Raw genomic sequence first — 21,780 nt, 5'->3', positions numbered from 1 at the left:
TATTACTTTAAGAACACAATTTTGGGTTTAATGTACAACATTAAGTATAATTTAGGCATATGGAAATTACCTGAAAACTGATTCAGATAAGTAAAAAAAAAAAAGAGTCCTAAAACTCAAAGACAGAGTTGTAAATGAAGATGTAAAATGTTTTAAATGGGACTGAGATGGAATATACACAGAGTTTGGTGTTTGTCAAACTATATACTTGACTCTTGACTAGGTTCAGTATCTCAAGTTTGTCTCTCAGGCTGAAGATGATTGTCTCAAACACACAGACACAGGACATTTACTCATATATCAAGTATAATGATCAGATGCTGTATTAAGAACAGTAGCGTGTAATTTCGGTTTGGTAGAGCTTCCTCTGAGGTAGTCATATTTGCTCCTTGCAGAGACTTGACTAAAACACGTAATGCTATTTCCTCTGGGAAAAAACCCTGCACTCTCTGCATTTTCTCTTCTTTACAGTTATACTCTGATAAAACTATGTCAGCATTCTCTGTGTTTCTTCATTTATGTCTATAGCAGGCAAGTAAGAGGTTTCCTGATTTTACTCTAACCTAAAACTAATCACACTGAAACTGAAACAATTATTACAAAACCATTGAGTTTTACTGGATTATAATTTCTGAACCAGAGAGTAAAAATGAGTTCAATAAACAAATTTAAACTGCAGAAAGTCTCTTTTTCCAGACTCTAGTTGATATCTAATTTTATATTAGAGTAAAACGTGGCATACAACCACACTTAGTAAAGTATTTATTTTGGTATTAGTTGTTTATCACAAGAATGTACAATGGATAGGCCTATAGCATGACAATAAAGAGAAGCACCAGAAAGGTATTACTGAAATATTTCGAGAAGGAAATGCAGTAAGTTTGGTGTATACTGTGTGTGTCAACTGTTCATTACATATAGTTCAACTGTCTGTTGAAAACAGCCGTTAGTTGCACAGTTCACTCTGTGAAATCAGCTCATATTATGAATGCTGTTCTAATCGGTGATCCATCTTGTACAATATGAACCACATCCTTTGCGAAGAAAGAATGTACGCCTAGAATGCTGCTGAAATGTTCTTGATGCTACATTAACATGACAGACACTGTACTCTCTGGTTCTTTCCTCTGCACTCAGCTGGATAATCTACCAGTATAATGGCTGCACATGTGTGTGTGTTTGTGTAAATGGAAACTTACAATTAAAGGAATAGTGTACCTAAAAATTTTAATGTGCTAAAAATGTCTGCAGTGAACGGGTGCCATCAGAATAAGAGTCCAAACAGCTGATAAAAACATCACTATAATCCACAAGCAATCCACACATCTCCAGTCCACCAAACAACATCTTGTGACGTTAAAAGCTGCATGTTTGTAATTAACAAATTCTTCAGGACTGTTACTTTCGGCTAAAATATTACTCTAACCATAATATTGCTTTATCCAATTAAAAAGTAGCCTTTTCTAAATCAGGAGAGAAAAATGCACCGATCAAGCATAGTTGATTTTGATGTAAGAGGACAACTGCAGATTGACTTAGAGCTATAACACCTTAATGATGAATTTGTTTCTTATAAACAGCTTTTCAGTGCACAAAACGTTAATTTATGATCTAGAGTAAGATTACTTGTGGACTACTGTGATGTTTTTATCAGCTGTTTACTGCAGATGAAATGATGAAATGCTAAATTTATCAAAATCTGTTTGGATGAAGAAACAAACGTATCTACAGTACATCTTGGATGGACTGAGAGAGAGTATATTTTCAGCAAATTGAGATTTTTGGGTGAGCTATTCCTTTAATATTATGTCTTGACTGAATAAGACAAAACAAAGAATGGCATTTATACTTTTTATGTTTATTGGCATAAAATGCTTTAATATTAGTACAGTTATATGTTAAATCTTGGGCCTACTAAACATACCAGTCATCAAATTTGAAACAAACATTTTACTGCATTAAATACAATTGTACATTGCACACTGAAAATTAATGAGTGACTGTAAATCATGCAGTTACATCGGTTCACAAGAGTTTGTGATAAATGGTTCTATGGTTGAAGGAGTTTCTTACACGGTGGTCCTAGGAAAGCTCAATATATCTAGGTCTGGCAAGGAACAAGCAGTAGTGTACGTTCATATTTATGTGAGGGGCCAAAATAAACCGTCTTCAACACCCCATTAGTTGCAGGAGGTAATTTTGGATCTAATTCGATTTATCTTGAGAGGAAGCAGGGAGACCATCTCAATGCTCAACTCTAGCTCGGTTTCAACAGCCTTCTTGGCTTCTGGGTTCTCCTCACAGTATTGTACTACAAAGTTGTACGAATCCAGCGAGTTGGTGAGATTCTCCAGTTGGGTGTCCAGGTTACTGGAAATAAGCTTGGACTGTAATCTGGCAACACGGAATCTGGCCACCAGCGCCGGCCTTAGCAGGTCATCCTCGAGCTTTTCAGGAAACTTGCCCTCTGGTGAGCGGATGGAGTCGAGGAACATCTGATAATACTTCATAGAGGAGGAACACAAGTTGTTAAACTTCTTTATGGTGTGCACATCTGGCTGATCCTGCCTGTCAGCCACAGCCAACTTCAGGTCCATCATCTCATAATAGGTTTCTGCAAGTTCAAACTGCAGCTGTCGGCAGATTAGCAAATAATACTGAGCATTCAGATCCTTGCAGATTGGCTCTAGCATGTCGACGCGACGTTTGTGCATCTTGCAGCGGCGTTCCAGATCCTGTTCAAAGAAGGCCAGGACTTTGAAGAGAGCACTATGGTCTTGCAAGATCTCAATGTGATCTGTCACATGACCATCCATTGCGAAATACTCTTTGGCCTGGGCTACGTAGCTTTGACCCACTAGAAAGATGCTACGGGCTTCTTCAAAATCTAGTGGAAGCATGCTGCTTACTTTCTCTTCCAGGCTGCAAATAGAGTCAAAGGTATCGCTTGAACCAAAAAGGATGGCACTTTTTCTTCCCTTCTCTTTTTCTTCCTCTACACTGCGACGTGCCCTCTTCAGTTCTTCCTGCCGATCTAAGTCTAGTTCTCCGATATTATCCTATGGAGCAATGGAAAATGCTTAGACAAGTCAAAGTAATAAGTCAAATCTCTTTAAAATGTAAAAGAAAGAAGCATGGCTACCTCAAGAAGTTTTTTAGCATCTTGCATCAGATTAAGGCAATATTTAATCCAGCATCTGGCAATTTCAGATCGCTTCTGCAGGAGCTCTTCACGTTTTTCACATTCAGCATCACCTTTAAAAACATTCATAATTTATAGTAATATATCATATAATTTTTAACTTACATGTATCAATTTTAATGCTATAAAACAAAAGGAAAGCAGGAAAATACTTTATTTGGGGACATAAGGATTTTTAATGATTCCTTTAATTTACAATTTTTTTAAAGTTAATTTATTACTATGTCATGTCAAAACTGAATTTTCAGCAGCCATTACTTCAGTTTTTAGTCACATGGTCCGTTAGAAATCATTCTAATATGATGATTTCCTACTCAAGAAACATTTTTCATCACGTTGCTTAATATTTTTTTATGGAAACAGGATTCCAGGATTCTTCTATTGAAAATTTTCAAAAGAACAGCATTTATTTGTAATAGTAATATTTTGTAACATTATAAATGTCTTCACTGTTAATCAATTTATTGCATCTTTGCTAAAAAATTAAAAGTATTAATTGCTTTAAAAAAAAATTAACTGAACCAACATTTTATTGGTAGTTTATATAATACGTTGACTCTACATTTGTAAATACCATTAGTCTCAGGTTTCAAATGCAGCATGATAACACTTTTCTAGATCTTTTAAATATGTTTAGTAGACATAACCTTTTAGTATTTCATTGTAGTCTCTGCTGCACAAAACTAATTTACGGTCAATACATCTCTATAGGTTCCGTTTCATTGGTCAAAGTTGTACAAGCCACAGTTTGCTGGTTTGTACAACCTCAGGATCTGATGAAATGCAAAACAACCCACAAGCATGAGTGTAACAATAACAGACATATAGTGTTAAAATACATGGTTTCAGTACTACTTTATAATGAAATACGGTATTATTACAGTGATAGTTTCACTTTAAGTGAAACTAAGGCCACTCGTGAAAGGCCTAAATATAGGGAGTTTTGTTTTCATTTAGCAACCACCATATGATATTCAGTAAAGCAACTGAAGTGCAAGGAAATACACAATATCCAGCAACATACAAGAACGAAGACCTCACAGAAACCCACTTTCTTTGGCAGCTGCTTCTGAGGGGATTTCTCCTGCAAGAGTAGCAATTACGCTAGCCGCAGCCAAACAGTGACGAGCCTCCATGTACCGTGTCTGTGATACAATGACAAAAGAGACAAAGTTAATTACTATGACCTTGACTCCAGAATCATAGAGCGTATGGCTGTCCTAAGCTCGATCCTTATTTTACATCAGCTGTCATGCTGGTGTTGTGCAGTAGGCAGCAGTATGCATCTTCCAGTAGGTTTGCCAACCTCTATTTACAAAAAAGAAAAGACGCTGTGGAACACACACTATGTACACTTCATACCTTTGTGATGTAGTACTGTGACAGTGTGGCTGCATTAATAGCCCACTCGAGGGGCACAAACTGCTTGTACTCCAGCTGTCTCTGTAGTGTGCTGTGACAGTACTGTCCCGCTTTCTCATACTGCTGCAGATTCTTGTAGACTTGAGCCAGATAATACAGTGTGTGCGTATATGCCATTTCAAACCTGCTGACACATGTGGGGACAAACTGGGGTTAAAACATTTGTAGAAGCACAATAATGTTTTATATAGAGGAACATAGGGATGGATATTACCTTCTTATCTTCTCTTGTTGAGATAATTCTTCTCCCTCTAGTACGAAAAAGTCTTCAAGATCCAGTGGGGGTTGACCATCCTGACATGCACAAAAAAATAAACAAATGTCAGCTCAAAACATCATCGTCATCATCATGTACGCGCAACTGTATGTAGTTTTATATATTTTTGGGACTTTTTGGAGCTTCTACAGTTAAAGGGTTAATTCAACCCAAAAATGTTCATTTTTCGATTCCAACAACAGAGCACCTCAATTATTTAAGAGACATTCTTGTCTACTTCTGGTCCAATGGTGGACAGATGACAGCTCACTCAGGATGGGTTTAAGGAAAGATTCCAGTCTGTGCTGAAACACCACTGTCAATCAAACAATCGTGGGAGGGGCCTGTCTGTGTGATGTCATCTGAGATCAGCTCAATTTGGGGAAAGGGAAATGATATACTGAGATAAAAATAAAAATAAAAAAATAAACACTGGGTGGATCTTTATCCTTTTAGGTTGGTTGTGGTCAGTTCAAACCACTTGTGAAAGTGCATGTCGCATCCGATGACCCTTCTGAATAAATTGTTATTTTTTGTTTTCTTTAAACACAAGAAGTATTCTCGCAGCTTTGCAAAACTGAAGTTGAGCCTCTGATGTCACATGGACCGTTTACCGATCTGGGAACATTTCAGTTCCATTGCTGTCTATGGGAGGGTCAGACAGCTCTCAGATTACATCAAAATTATATTGATTTATGTTCTGAGGATGAACGAAGGTCTTACATGTTTGAAACGACATGAGGGTGAGTAATTAATGACATAATTTTCATTTTTGTATGAACTATCCATTTAAGGGGAAGAAATTAACTGTGAAATATGTCACTGGTGTCTAGCTGTCAAAGGGCCTGTCGCTTGTACCAGTAAGAAACAGCTTATGAAACCTGTCCCATTCGCACACATAATGCAAAAAAAAAAAAACAATCTTATAAAATTCCTAAACTGGACGGTAGAGTATATAATGTAAGTGCATAGTGTGCAGTCATTTGGGACACTACCTTGTTTTTAGCAAGCTATCAGGCTATGGTAAAATACTGAGGATACGTCACAGCGACGTCATACAGAACTCATAATATGATGTCCAAAATACCGTTGTTTAGGTAACTTAGTTCAATAGGTTTTGACAGAAAACGTGCCACACACACACCTCTCTCATGTATAGCAAATACATAGATTCGGCGATTTCCAGAAATCCTTGTGCTTTTTCGATCTCATCTCTCCCCGCCCACAAAATGCCGAGCTGATTCTGTAAAAAACAAAACAAAAAAAAAATCACACCGCAATCACACCAAAGCGCAGAAGTCAATCACCAATAACAACTCTGCACAATTATTAAACTACATGAAGCTTTTATGAGGAATGGCTCGTGTATGTTTACCCGGGCCTGTATGAATAACGAGACGTTCTCCCGTGTTGTTGTGCACTTGTCGATGAGTTTCAGGCAGTTCATCAGATGCTGCTCTCCAGCGGACAGCTCCTCGGTCTCTATGTGGTTCACACCGAGACAGTACTGCACCACCGCGAGCCTGGCCGCTCGCAGACCGGCGGGAGAGTCTCCGGAACACGATTTCCCGCATTCACTCCCCAGTTCTCCATCCACCATCTCCCTGGACTCACAGTCTGCTTCATTGTCAGCCTCGCCCTCCTCCTCGATTTCAATTTTTTTCAGTGAACAATGGATTTCCTTCAACAGATCTCTAGCTTTGTATTTCGATCGGAAAGGGTTGTTCTCAGGGTCTTTTCTCGACTCTATTTCGGAGAGCTCCTGGGCCAGGCGAAATTTCTCGCACACGCTCCTCCACTCTGAGCTCTGGTGGGCAGCCATGTTTTCTTCAAGTGTTCACCAGCAGAGGTCAGTCAACGACGCACAGTCTTTGATAACGAATAATAAACGAATAAATGTTACATATTTATAATAAATATTTTATTTAAAAAAAAATTATAATATCACAATTATTCGGTTGTTATGTTGCTAGCGCTCATATTTTAATAATTAGCTTCTGATATGGATGATTATGGCATTGCCCTTGATCAGTCACAGTCACTGTGCCTTTCTCTCTTCCAGATATTCTGGCGCCATCTACAGGGCAAGCTGTGTATCTCACAGACAAAAGCAGGCTTCTTGCACAGTGAGTTAGCGGATATGACAGGTCAATGTTTTTTTTTTTTCAATACATTGGGCCTGTCCCAAAACCAACATTTGTGGTCTTTGAACTTGTCTTCTTACTGATATGTTTCCTGTATTTGACCCATATGTTCAGCTGTACAGGAAGATCACGAGTGTGTGGACACACTCAGTAACAACATGGGCTAGTTTTCAAAATGCAAATAACATTTTTACAGTACTTTTACACTTTAAAATAAACTTCTAATCGCTATTGTAAAAAGACAACTCTTATTTCCATACATTTCCTGATTAGCAGATAAATGTTATATAAACCAGGCGAATAAGACAATAATCCCATCTGTTAAAACCTTCAGAATATAGAAAGGACCAAACTGCAATGTTGTCTGTAAATGCTACTGAAGTGAAGATTTCTGATTTCATGAGTAAAAACACATTTTGAGAAAATGGCCTTGAACTTTATAGGAACAAATAGATACAATAAGTAAAATAAAATAAGCATTTTCTTTCTGGTCTGAAAGAGATTTTGGAAGCAAAATAGCCCAAAATGTGAAATTTGAACAGCGCATGAAAAACTATGTTTTGTCTGTACACTATAAAAAATGTTGGGTTAAAAGTAACCCAACCTGTAACCCAACTATGGGTTGGTATAGCACCTTCCCATCTATGGGTTATTTAAACCCAACCCATTGGGTTAAAAGTTACCCAACAGTTGAGTAAATTATTTATATTAAATAACATCAGTATTTTTATAAAAAAATACTTAATACAATCATATAAATACTTTGTTGTAAATTACAGGCTTAATTTTAATATGCAAATTACACATTTACAAATATATTTAAAAATATTTTATTTAAATGTACAAGAATGTGGAAAAATACAACTGACATTTTCAAGATGTACAAATTATTCACAAAAATTCATATTCATATCAAAACACACAAATGTTTAAATACAGTTAAGGGCTATGGCCTAATGGTTAGAGAGTTGGACCTGTAATCTGAAGGTTGCAGGTTTGAGTCTCGGTGCTGGCAGGAGTTGTAGGAGGGAGTAATGAACAGTGCTCTCTTCCACCCTCAATTCCCATGACTGAAGTATCCTTGAGCAAGATACTGAACCCCCGGTTGCTCCCCAGGCGCTGGATCTATAGCTGCCCACTGCTCTGGGGGTGTGTTCACTTCTCACTGCTGTGTGTGTGCACTTGGATGAGCTAAATGCTGCCGCTGATGTCCGTGCTCTGAGTCTCTGACTGGACCGTTATAATTTCAATGGAGTGAAGCGGGAAACATATTTAACCCAACAGTTGGGATATAACTAAAAATAACCCAACAACGAAAAAAAAATGACCCAAGTTCCAACAAATTTTTAGATAACCCAACACATTGACCCAGTAACCCAACGGTCGGGTTAAAAAAAAAACCCAATGTTGTTTACTGTGTATGTAGGCTATGTGTCGTGTTTTGGTCTTTTAGTCTGTCAATACTGGTGTGTAGGGGGTTTATCTCACTCTCTCATCAGTTGGCAGGTAAATTATGGTTTGAATTATGGGGCATGACCTCCTTTTTCAAGGCCCAAAGCTACACCTTTTTACATGTTTCATATAAACATATAACAGTGTTTTCAAAATATGTCTTAGTAACCGAAAAGGTTAGATTACAAGATGATACATATTAGCCTACATAGAATCTTGCAACTTGGCCCTAAGAAAAATTTATAAAAAATATTAAAATGTCCACATTTCTGCCTTTTGTCTATGTGGTTGACACTTTTTGGATATATGGCTTGTTAGCCAACAAATACCAAATTGCAATTGGGTTTTGTTGGATTAATGCTGGATTAGACCCTTGTTGGTGTTTATTAGTATGAAGTGAAAATGACATTTATGTTTCCCAACATTATAAATCGATCAGTTCATGATGTTCAGATATGTTAATTCAAATGTCCACTGTCCAATTTCAGAACATCCTTCCCATGTGGTCTCTACAAAGTGATACTTTTTTCTTACACCCACAGTATGGTTCTTGTTTTACATCACAAACTAAAGAAGAAGTTCACGATGCTTCTCTGGAGGGTACAACAGAGCACAGAATAAAATCTCAGGGTGAGTGACATTTGCAAGCTTTTCTCGTCATTTACCAAAGCTCATAGAAATGCTGTTTGTAGTCATAGAAATCATTATAGAAATGTTAGCTATATTGCCTTGCATATTTAAATTGTAGATACTATGTGTCCTAATTTATCTCCACTTTTTTCTCGCAATTAATGTATTTTTCACTTCACCATTTTGCTTCAACCTGACTCAGATGTACCTGAAACACTGCGAAGGCTGCAATGTTTTAGTTCCTCCTTTTAGTTAATTGTGGGTAGATTAATGGCATTAAAAGCAGCTTTTAAATAGGAACTTTAATGGTTTTGCATTGTTTCTGTATTTACTCATACAGAGTTAAATAAAGGCCAGTTTGAAAAGCAGTGTAGTCCCACTGAACAGAGTTCATTTCTAGAGCTCAGATTCATCTAGTAAAATAATAATCTAAAACGGGGTTTAAACTGCACTGTTTATATAAATATATATATAAAGCTGGCGTTTACAGTAAAAAAAACCTGAAATAACGTTAATATACCTAATTATGAAAATCTGTTTTGTGTATTTAACATATGCTGATAAACACCGTAATGTCACTGGTGGTAACCAGAAAGCCACATGATTAATCAAAGTTCATCACAAGTAGTTGAGGTAAATCCTAATATATATATATATATATATATATATATATATATATATATATATAGAAGGTGTGAGGTGTTATACTCACAAATGAAAAACACTATGAAGGTAACACATATGAAATAATGCAATAAAGAATAATTAAATGCTGTAAGATGTACATAACTGATAAGAAACATCTAAGAAACATTAATGAAAAACCATCCAATGTGAGGTGTCACATAGAAATCTTGGAATGTCAGCTGTATTTAACAGTATTTTATTGTTTTTTATAATATTTATTTTGCAGTCTGAATGTTTTATTAGTGTAGTTTTTTATTTTATTTCTTAATTTATTTTACACTGTTGAAATGTGATGAAACACTGTTATAAATCAAGTAATGAACCTTTAGCTACTATAATGTATACACAGTTTGTGAATGCTCTGTGTGTGCTGTCTGTTTTACATGGAAGCTACATTATAGTTCAATTTAACTTCTTTTTTTAACTTGTGTGGGGAATTTTCTGTCTGTTTTACAGGGTCACAGCAGCCTACAGCAGCTCTGTCTGTGTGAGGTTAAGCAGTTGCTGTGTATTTTAGGAAGTGACGCTAACACCCACCATCAGGAAATGGACTATTTCTTTTAGTAGATGTAAGTCATGAGCTGAATGCATTTCGGTCTTATACCACAGTCATATACGCGGTGTATTTTCATCAGAAGCTATAGACCAAGAACGGAGGCAAACATAAAGCCACTGTGTGAAGCTGCAGCCATTATACACCACCTGAAACAAGACACTGTTTATTGCAACCTGGGACTCGTATAACAAGTAACAAGGTGAGTCATTTTTAAATAAAGATCTCTTTTACTGCTGTTAAAATGTTACACTTGAACAAACAAAACATTCTTTGTTTGGTTTTTGGTTAAGAATTTTAGTTTTTAATTCATTTTAGAATTTAAATAGATTACTGACGTAAGCATATCAAATTTTTTGTTGCTGAAAATGATAGAGATGACATGATGCAAAATAACAATTTTGTTGAAAGCGAAAAGGAAGTTGAAAAAAAAAAAAAATCTTCCTGTGCATTTGCTTTGACATTCATCGACTCTGTGGGAAACAATAATAAAAGATAACTCTGCATATGATATAAAGTTGCATAATTGCATTTCCTTTTTTAGAATTTGAGTTTCTGTTTATATCTACTTGAAGTGGGAACTGTAGTAGTTTCATGAAAAGTGGATTCTCCTCTGACAGGTTACATCGCAAACAGGAGAGTCACACAAATGTATAGATAGCGTAAAATGTGAAATTTGTTGTTAATCGTTTGTGACATCCTAAACAGGCTTTGCACTGAAATGTATCTTTAACCGTATTTGATCACTACTGTACTATTGATGTGGGTTCATAGAAGATGTTTCATAGTTAGCCAGCCTGATTCATTAAAATTCCATTGGTACTTTCTTTATTCATATCATGTGTTTTCTAATTTTATTTGTAAACAGACACTATGTCAGAGTTTAGGAGACAGAAGATGACTAATTTTTGACAAAACCAACTTATTGCTCAATCATCTTACGACAAAACATTGCAAGCTCTATAAGGAACCTCTTGCAACATGGCTGGCCTTCAGATCTTCACTATTCATCAATCATTAATCAGCGAATAAACAAACTCTTTAGGGTGTACTTTGGTTCGATTTGAATACATCAGTTCATTTAAATTGCACAGTTTTGCAGAAACTTAATAATTTTTAAATAAAGTTTATTGGAGTGTCTTTCTAATTTAAATTTCACATATAATTCAATGTGTTCTACTTTATGTATGTGTGAAATGTTTGCATTTTGAGGACATTTCTGAGTGAAAATTATTTCAAAGTAATATTTTACAGTGTAACTTTTAGTTTTGGTAGTTGATGAACCAAGAAATTATTTTAAATTCTTCTGTTCCATTTATTATCCATTTGTGTTGCAGAACATCCTGGATGCTCCACAATGTGTGAGGTGTTAATTGTTTATACCAGTGAAGCCAGGGAATGGGCCGACTATCTACAGCAAATTTTGGCAGCATCGTGTAACTTTACAGAAGGCTCCATCATTCTGTATGATGTGAATGAAGAGATGTGGATGAAAAACCATGAGCTGTTTGGCTCCAGCAAATGCATCATGCTTTTGCTGTCTGCTGCGTTGCTGGACATGCAGCTAGACCCTGAGGTGCAGGACACTTTTCCGGGATCTTCTTCAGCCTCCATTCAAAATCGTTGCCTTTTTGTGTGGTATAACAGAAGGGCAAGTGTCAGCGGACTATTTTGAATACTGGGAATATTGGAGAAAGCTCAATTCAGAAGACGAACCATCAGTATATGTGTCTACTGTCCTTGAGTGTATTGATAATGGTATGTATTCTTTAAACGGTATGTGCATTCAGCATAAGAACATATGAATTACTTGCACTGTTGTTCACCTTTAATGACAACGATGGGCTAAAAAGATGTAAAACATTAACATGACTCCCCTGCAGTCTGACAAACACTGCAAAAGAGTGCATATGAATATAATTTTACTTTTGTATATTACCTACATTTATGTTGATTAAGATGTATATTTGTTTTTTTAGTATTCATATTTATCTTTATTTTTCATTTCTATTTAAAAAAAATATATTTTTTTATGTACTATAAATAATTATGCATGTTGGACAATAATTAATTTGACCAAATAATACATAATTAATTCTAGTAATATATTTGGTTTGAAATAATTATATTTTGAGGTCCGCATATGTCTGAGCTATAAATTAAATTAAATTAAATTAAATTAAATTAAATTAAATTAAATTAAATTAAATTAAATTAAATTAAATTAAATTAAATTAAATTAAATTAAATTTGCACAAATATTTTTGCATTGTGGATCATAATTAATCTAACTAATCATGAAGGGGTCAGCCTGAAGTAAAGTTTAATATATACATTTTCATTTCTAGGATCTGTTAGTGAAAGCCATTGCCAGGATCCATATGAAATTGAACTAGAAGAACAAATGAATGAGTTCACATTATCAGATTTTCCCGAGCCTTTGCCCGATGAGACAGAACCGATTCAGTTGAACGGGAATGATGTCTGTAATACTGAGCAAACTTCTTCAAATACCACAGAGCCACAAGATGACCAAACTTGTCTCACTGTCCAACCAGACAGAATACTCTGTGGGGTAAGTGCAGTGCATGAATAATTGAATAATGTGCAGAGCCTAAATAAAAAAGCTTTTCCAAATTTATATGGGCATAGTTGTTAATGTCAGCATGAAGCTCACATGGTTTGAGATCACACTTCTTCGTGCTTTTTAAAATTAGACAGGAAGTCAGTGCAGGGCCCTTGTCTAACAACCTTCATTTAGATAACATTCTTAATTCGGTGATATGTTGAAAGAAGGATGATGTAGCAGCGATGGGCGATAAACTGATTAAAACAATATCACAGATGAATGAAGTTGTCGTCTTCATAGACTACCTTAGTTCCTGGCTGTAGGGTGTTTTTACTAACCACTTAAATACTTTGCCGAGTAGTTTTGAATCAGTCGATTTGATTATTTGTGAATATAATAAATCCAACTGAATTTAATGGACGAAGAGACATTTTTATACAGTAGACACTCATACAACTTGATATTTTGATATTTTCGTGTACATATGGCTTAAATAGTGTTAAGTGTTGTTCATATTTTTTTAAACTCTTTATCCTCTACATTGTAAACTGTTGTTACTTTTGAATTTTGTAAAATCAAAGAATTTTACACTCTAGCAACTATGGCTTCAGCATTTCATTCGAAAGCATTTGCGGACATTTGAGGAATTAACATCACTCGTTTTGTGTTACTCTATGTCATTTACTGTATTTGATACTGTCTCGTGACTTTCTCACCATTTGCTTGTTCCCATAAAGAATCGTGTGGATATTTATATAATCATGGTAAAGAAAATTGTGGATGAGGGCAGACTGGAGGTGGAGTTTCACTCTCAATACTCGACACCTCAGCGGATGCCTGGAACTCTTGTAAATGAGTACATTGTTACTGTACAGTCACCTGGTAAGACAAAAACACAGAAAGAGGAACTTTTCATATCGGTTCCTCCATCCCTTTTCACTTTCTACTGAATTTACATATTGTTTCCTGTTAATGTGCTCACTTATTATAAGAGAAGCTTTGTCTTTTGTAAATTTGTGTTTGGATTTGTCAGGGTTGTTTGCTTAAAATATATTTTTCCTCTTAGATATGCCAGCTGGGAAAGTCTCATTGACTCTTTATCAGAATGAATCTGTGGTCTGTTCAACAACTGTAACATATTACACAGAAATGGAGGAAATATGCATGTATCTAAAGAAAGCAATGGATCCAGTTCAGTTCATGTGTCAGGTAATGATGAAACAGAAAAACTGAATCTCATGAACTGAAATGACTCGTGAATAATAGAGTTAAGGCCTGCCATGCTTATTTGCATAGCACTTTTCAAAATGTTAATAATATCAAAGTAGCTAAATGTTTTGTATATAATTATATATCAGTGAAACATTATGGTCTTGTGAAAAATGTGTTCATTAATTTGTAAAATTATAATTAAATGAATAAATGAAACGATTTAACTTTTGAAATATTATAATATGCTGTAATTTTATGTCAGATATCAGTGGTGACAGTGTATTGGCCCCACAGGTGGTCTGTTCTCATACGCCTGAATAGCAACACACAGCCCTGAAATCAGTAATGCAAGATGCTTTATGCTAAATCTGTTTTTTAGTCAGTAACAATAAAAAAAGGTAAATTTTACATGTAAAAAAAAAAATTGTGAGGCAACAGGAACAGAAATAAACATTAAATTAAATGTTAACATGCAGACCATAATGTTTTCCCCTTTTTAAAGTATTTACAGAAGATTACCTTAAGTTTAAAGACTAACATTGAGCTTTTTTAATTATTGTTTTTATAATATTCAATTTTCAGGCATTTGATATCACATCAAAGGTGCCCGAGTCATTGGATAATTTGCTTGCTGACTGTCTGGAAGAACGGATGCCTCTAAATGCATTACAAGTATTTGGAATAAGTCAAATTGCAGATAACACACCAGCGAGTAAGTGATTTCATTCATAACAGCTTGCTTGTCTTATAGTTTATAGAAGTCTTGCTTATGATGAATATCTTTTATGGTGACAGATAACATAACACCAAGTTAAGGAACTGGTGTGGATGGTTAGATTTTTTTTTTCGAAGACAGGAAACTCTATTGAACAATAATGAAAAGCAATCTCTTTGTTTTCAGATCACCGTGACGTGGATCTTCCCACACTGCTTCACTTCTCAGCCAAGTATGGCTTTAAAAAGTTAACGTCTTTGTTAATGCGGTGTCCTGGAGCCATGCAGGCCTACAGTGTGATGAACAAAGATGGCGATTACCCTAACAAACTGGCCGAGAAGAGTGGCTTCTCTGATTTAAGACAGTTCATGGACGAATTTGTTGTGAGTTAATTGCATAAATGTTCTTGTTTACTTCTGTAACTGACGACAAGTTGTAGTACCAAAGTCAACCAATTCCTGAAATGCTGTGGGAAGGAACACATAAACATCTCAATGCATGTAAAACTAAATATCAAAGCATTGTAAAAGTGCTATTCACAGTTTCATTTTGTTATATAGCTCTGTTAATAATCAGCACACATTTATACAGCAGTATTTCTATTAGTCTTCATTGAAGTATAGCTGTGATGATGCCGCTAATAAATGCAAGCTTCCTTTTTTCATAAAACAAAACAGGAGACAGTAGATCTAGTGAAGACCCACATGGAGGAATCTCAGGACACAGCTGGCAACGAGGATATCTATGAGGACATGTTGACGGCTTCCCAAAATTTCATCACAAATTTCGATAATGAGGACATTTACGAGTCTATGATGAAACTGAATCCTGACATGGGTTCGTGTTTGGCATTTTCTTTTGAAACTCTAGGATATTTCTTCCACAAGAACAGTAGTCATTATTGCATAAATTATAGCATTTCTTCTTCTTATTTTTTCAAGGCATATTTTGTTACTACTGCTAACTTGTGATTATATGTGATGATAAAATGTAAGCATTAAAAAAAAGGTTCATGTGTCTAATGTCAGTTGTTTCTACAGATGATGATCTGGAAAGTGCTCTGGAGGACTGTAACTCGGAGACAATGCTGAGAAAGTTTTTTGAAGGTACGTCAATGAGAAATGTTGATCACGACACAACAGTTCTTTGTGTGACTATGTGACTTCTGCCACTTTTTCCCGTGTGATAACACCCTCCATCTTGTCTTTTTTTATACATATATATATTTATATATATATATCTGTGAAAACGTGTTGCTTATTAAAAAGTCTGAAAACACATTACTTGCAAATTTCACCTGGTGTAAAACATTTTTGCAAAGGCTTACAGTCTTATTTTCATGTTTGCAACATAACATACCAGGAAATAGTCCAGTTATTAAGACAATTTAGCAGAATCTGCTTGTATGTATGTTTGAACCTCTCTGTCACAGGATGTAGCTTGTTTGCGTAGTGCAAAAACCAGAGCAACTTGCTAATATATGGCATTTATAAAGTGCAATGTTAATTGGTGTAGAAATAACATGTTTTCCTTTAGCACAACCTGACCAAGAGTTTAAAGTCCTTTGAACATACTTCAACCAATGGTGGATTACCTGAAATGGATGATGAAGATTACCATGACCTTAATGTGGATATCTATGGGGACATAGAAGATGAGGACCTTTATAATCCATGCTGCCCTGATCAAATTTATGACACGGTGGAGCCACAATCCACCCCCGAAATAATCAACCGCCCACCAGCACCGATTCCACGACCTGCCAACCTGCCAGAGCCTGAAGAGAACACAACCTACATTTCCAAAGGTGCAAACCAAAAGTTCATTACGCAAACCCCGCTAAACCACAGTGCAAACATAGCTCTAATTTTAGCTTTTAAAATCAGAAACTGTTGCATCATTTACTCCCTCTTTCATCATTCTACATCTTATTTTTTCTACGGAACGCAAAAGAAGATATTTTGATATTTCAACACGCTTTTCAACATTCTTCAAAATATCTTATTTTGTGTTTCATGGAATAAAGAAAGTTTTGCAATTTTCGAATGACATGAGGGTGAGTAAATTATTACAGAATTCTCATTTCTGAGGAACACCTTCTCTCTGAAAAAAGTCCCCTTATAGTAATTTCAGTTCAATTTGATCTGTTTTACAGTTTTCTCTCTCAAGGAACCTGTATACTCACTCAGTCAACGGCCAGAAAGAGATTCCTCTTTAGGTATAAAAGTCTCCTGAGCCTAATTGAGAACAGAATATGGATTATTCAATTGAAAGTAAATCTCGATTTCCATGCTTGCAGCTCCTGTACGGCTGGTGAGAGACAGAGACATGAGCAGTCACCATGACCCCTTTGCAGGTATGAAGACCCCGGGACAGAGGCAGCTCATCTCTCTGCAGGAGAGGGTGAAGGTGGGTGAGCTGACTGTGGAAGAGGCAGTGCAGGAGTTCAAGGCTTGGCAGTTTGATCAGGATAAAAGATGGCGCTCTCTCCGCTTTCAGCAGGTAAGAAACTCCGGGTCACATTTTGGCATTTTTCTTTTTTTTTTTTGATATCATATTTGATCAGGCTTTTATGGCTCATAGAGTTTGATATATTGAGAATATGGAGCTTATAATCAAGAAGGGGAAAAAAAAAACTAAGCCCAAACTAAGTGAAAATATGCTCCTTGATGAAGATATTATTTATATAAATAGATTAAATTCTGATAGCTTGTAATGTAAATCAATGAGATATTTATAACAGTACAGTAGACTACATACATAAAATGCATATAAATATCAGTTGTCACTCTATTTTCCCAATAATATGTCTTGTTAAGATTATATTTAAATCCTTAGTTTTATTATTATGAGGCGAAACAATGATAACTGGAAGATACAAATAAATGTTCGTCAAAAACCTAATGTATTATATCTTTAAATCACATTTTAACATTATTTTTCTGTATGGATAATTAAACTGTGTTCATCTTGGAATATAAATAACAATATAAAGGTATTCTTACATTTAGATTTCACAGCAAAATGACTCATTCTTCCTTTTTCTAAGATTATTATTAATCAGAATGCATGTGCTAGATTGTGTAAAAGAGGTTTCTCAGCAAAGCTTTAGTCATATGGATAATTTAGAGGCCTTGCAAATGAAATACAATGTTAACCCTTCATAGGTTTAACAAATGAAATGAGTGTCTCTGTAACACTTTTCTTTAAGGACAATTTACAAAGATTAAGAGACAGCATCACTCGACGCTGTAGAGGCAAAGGGACAAATGGTAAGGATATTTAGCACACATTTCATTATACAATAAACTCAGAAGTGGTGAACATGGGATGCTATTAAAATGTACAAACCTTTCTGTTTTTCCATTAGAGCTTATGATTACAGCACCCATGCAAACAAACAGTCAGTGGGGTTCTCAAATGAACGTGAATTGCTCCGTGTATGAACCTGCACCTCGTTCGATCGCTCAACCCCCTCCTGTAAGTAGACCGCTGCAGAGAGGAAGCTGGCAGACAGGAAGCACCTCCAGCACTTCTAGTATGTAACAAATAACTTCTTTAATCTCACACAATAACATCTGATATTACTGTGAACAGAACACTGTTTACAAGTATGGAGTTTTTCTACAATGTAAAGGTAAAGGTTTTACCTGTGCAGGTAGTAGCAGTCACAGATTGAGCATTCAGAGCACTGTCAGCAACAGCAGTGGGGTGGAAGGAGAATGTGAGGTCAGTTTTAATCACAGTTTCCACAGAAACTAATGTTTTCAACATTAAGAAATGTTTCTTGAGCGGCCTATCTGCATATTAGAAATGACTTCTGAAAGATCAAGAGACACTGAAGACTGGGATAATGAAAAATTTCAAGAAAATTCAGCTTGGCAATCACAGGAATTCATTATATTTTAAAAAATATTCAAAATATATGTATATTTTTATTTTTGTTATTATTATTTTTAAACCATTATCTATTACTACTGTTATATTGAAATATTACTGGCACAAAGTTTTTTGCTTAGGTTGTTGTATTATAAATTCCTAATATCGTATGTATTTTCTTTCATGTTTTTAAGGAGCCTCCAGATATTCCACTTCCTCCTCGGCCTTTCCGGTCTGTAGTGGATACTCCACCAGTGCTCCCTCCACCCAGGGTCCCACCACGGGTAATAGAGAGGTACGTGTTAAAAATGGAGTACACAACACCAGGTAAAACCCAACTGTGTTGGAATCTAAAAAAATGAGTGTGTTTTCTGTCATAGCTTTATTCTGAAGTATAATTCAAACTGTAAGTAAAAATTCATTTAACTGAGAATTAATTATTTTATAGAGCAAGTCTTTAGATTTGAAGCTGTACAGAGCAAACATGTACATAGAGAGTTAGTTTTACTTTTCGAAAAGTTTCACTGTGAGAATGTACCAGATGATTGGATAAAAGTTTGTAGGTGAAGCGAAGGTGCTTCGTTTATGAAACTCTACACCTCCCCATGTGACAAACCACAGCAGCAATCGCTAAACTTTTAAAACCACAATGCTGGAGTTTGTGAAGCTTAACTTTCCATCAGTGACTTGATCAAGTGTAGCGGCATCAACCTTAAAATCTCATGAAGACGGATTGTGGGTTTAGAATGTGCTACATCTTCATCAGCTAATATACACAAACACAAACATCAGAGGATTGGTGTCAGAAATATGGGGGTGATGAACATCCGCAGTCTGATGTGGGTGCCACACATCCACTGCTAAATCTTGCCTAGCTTATAGGAGCTATGATAAAATTAGAGAAATTTTAGAAAGGCGTGCAGTCTGTGTACATCCAACCCAAGTACTGTACCTTTTAAGGTGGCTATAAGTGAAAACATATATGCAAAGAAGACAAGAACGATCACAATTCAGGTTTCAAATGTTCTAAACCACATGCTACATGCAAAATATTTGATCAGTGCAAGTCAAAGAGGAGATTTTCAAACTTAAATTTTCAATTTCTTTGTAAAGAGGTTGAAATAAAACATACAACATGAAACATGATAAACTTACAACTACTGTATGAAGACTGAGGATGAGCTAATAAAAAATAAATAAGTAATATATGGAGAAACGAAAAGAAAATAATACAATTCAATTGTGTTCTTTTGAACCTTCTGTTCATTCCTGAAAGAAATGTATCACCGGGCAACTGTTTTCAAAATTATGATATTAAAAAGTTATTTCTAAAGGATGATGTGCATGCTGAAAATTCAGCTTTGCCACCATAGGAACAAATTATATTTTAAATGTAATAATATTAAGTATAACTGTTTACTGTATGTCTAATCAAATAAATACAGCCTTGGTGAGGATTATTTTTTATAAACATTAAAAAAATCTTACAGACCTCAGACTTTTGAACAATAGAATTCACTGTCTAATATTTGGGGTTTAAAAAGCCTCTACATATATTGATCTTTATTTATTAGGCTACACACATTTAACAGATGTAACCCATTTCCCTGGTTTGTCTGGAGCTCAGTTTGTATATTGCTCATTTTAAATTTAACCTGCTGTCTCTTAGGAATCCAGAGGTACTAAACGAGCGATATGTATCAACTCCATCCCGTCCTGTTCATCAGACGTCTGCGCAAAGGCCCATAGCACCTCCACCCATACCAAGACGCACATGGTGATGGCATGCTTCAACATGGCTGGCTTTCATTCTATTGACTCTGCACTTTTCTTGTTGAGCCTTTGAGATCTGTAGTCTCTTCAAGGTGGAACAAAAGTTACTGATTATGTCCAAAACTGAAGACAGCTGCTTTGCTGCCCTGTCAGTCAATGACCTTACAGAGGTTTTGTATGAAAGTGCCTCTTAAGGAAACTGGTTTGCCATTTATATTTACCAACTGCCATCTACGTAGCACAGAGGATATTATGCAAACATTAGTTTCAGAAGTCTTAATGCTATTTTATTTTTCATATACTGCCTGTGGTTTCAGTACCCAGTGTTCCTCAAGGGTTTTCATCTAGACTCAACTTGCAATGCAAACATTCACCTTAGTTTATAGGTATTAAATGATCAATCTTCAGCTGAAGAAATGCAATATGTTGGAGGGGTCTTATGGTCACTTGTTTGCAATATAGCCATTTGGTTTGTGCTCTCTTAGTCCCATCAGTAGCAAATAGCAATCTTGGAACCAATTTTTTTTAAATATATTTGAAATATAGGTTGTGTTGGCTGGGATTGGTCTTTAGATGAAGAGATTTTAAGCTGAATAGTTTTATGCATTTTAAAAGTATTTATTGATGTATTCACTTTTTATTGCTGATTATGATATATCACCCAAAGAGAAGCAGAGAAAGAGGGTATTTAACAGCATAAAAAGTGTGAATGCACAGTGTGAAAATGGCAGATGTGTGGTTTGTGTGTGTGCAGTATTTGTGGGTGTGTACATGTTTGTTAGATCGTGAAGACAGAACTGATTAAAGTCAAGATTAAAAGGATGTAGTCTCTTCTTCCATATTGCCATCCTTTTTAAAAACTTTGCAAGACTTTGTTTGTAAAAGCTGGCCTCTATAGAGGCCCTCACTATATATAGTCTATATATATATATATATATATATATATATATATATATATATATATATATATATATATATATATATATATATATATGTGGAACTGTGGAAGTGTTTGACAAATGCATATATTTACCTAATAAGAATGAGTAGGCTATTAGCCTACCCAATGTACTTGAAACATATTTGATCTTTTGACAGATAATATGCTCAAACTTTCATTCACAAATGTATTTAATATGCAATCCAGTGGCTATATTTTTGCTACTTGCTTAATACATTTCATGTTAATGTTAAAAATGACTTTCTGATATGTTTTTATATGTGCCATTATAATTCAAATACATTTATTTCGATTATTTTGTCTTTTAATTTTGACTTTGAAAAAA

General features: G+C 35.3%; 2 protein-coding genes across 2 annotated transcripts; one reads left to right on the top strand and one right to left on the bottom strand.

Moving 5' to 3' along the window:
* Positions 1–1,837: 1,837 nt before the first annotated feature.
* Positions 1,838–6,724, bottom strand: kifbp (kinesin family binding protein). Its single transcript, XM_026224032.1, has 7 exons — positions 6,256–6,724; positions 6,025–6,123; positions 4,839–4,918; positions 4,565–4,748; positions 4,254–4,347; positions 3,143–3,255; positions 1,838–3,059 (listed from the first exon to the last, which is right to left on the bottom strand). Exons 1-7 carry the CDS (start codon positions 6,700–6,702, stop codon positions 2,181–2,183), a joined length of 1,896 nt encoding a protein of 631 aa, XP_026079817.1. The 5' UTR covers positions 6,703–6,724; the 3' UTR covers positions 1,838–2,180.
* LOC113057028 (phosphoinositide 3-kinase adapter protein 1) lies at positions 6,606–21,316 on the top strand. The gene is given in 21 exon segments (XM_074559852.1): positions 6,606–6,729; positions 6,943–7,006; positions 9,019–9,106; positions 10,250–10,548; positions 11,684–11,934; positions 11,936–12,104; positions 12,695–12,921; positions 13,653–13,797; positions 13,982–14,124; positions 14,710–14,839; positions 15,029–15,225; positions 15,520–15,679; positions 15,883–15,965; positions 16,394–16,649; positions 16,998–17,060; positions 17,142–17,344; positions 18,054–18,114; positions 18,213–18,380; positions 18,501–18,571; positions 18,916–19,016; positions 20,391–21,316. Coding segments are annotated over 17 exon segments (2,520 nt in total). The 5' UTR covers positions 6,606–6,729; positions 6,943–7,006; positions 9,019–9,106; positions 10,250–10,548; positions 11,684–11,703; the 3' UTR covers positions 20,503–21,316.
* Positions 21,317–21,780: the final 464 nt, after the last annotated feature.

The sequence above is a fragment of the Carassius auratus genome, chromosome 38 (genome assembly GCF_003368295.1).
Source record: "Carassius auratus strain Wakin chromosome 38, ASM336829v1, whole genome shotgun sequence".
NCBI classification, from domain to species: domain Eukaryota; kingdom Metazoa; phylum Chordata; class Actinopteri; order Cypriniformes; family Cyprinidae; genus Carassius; species Carassius auratus.
The sequence above is the reverse complement of the archived record's forward strand: the minus strand, read 5'-3'. Positions and strand labels throughout refer to the sequence as shown.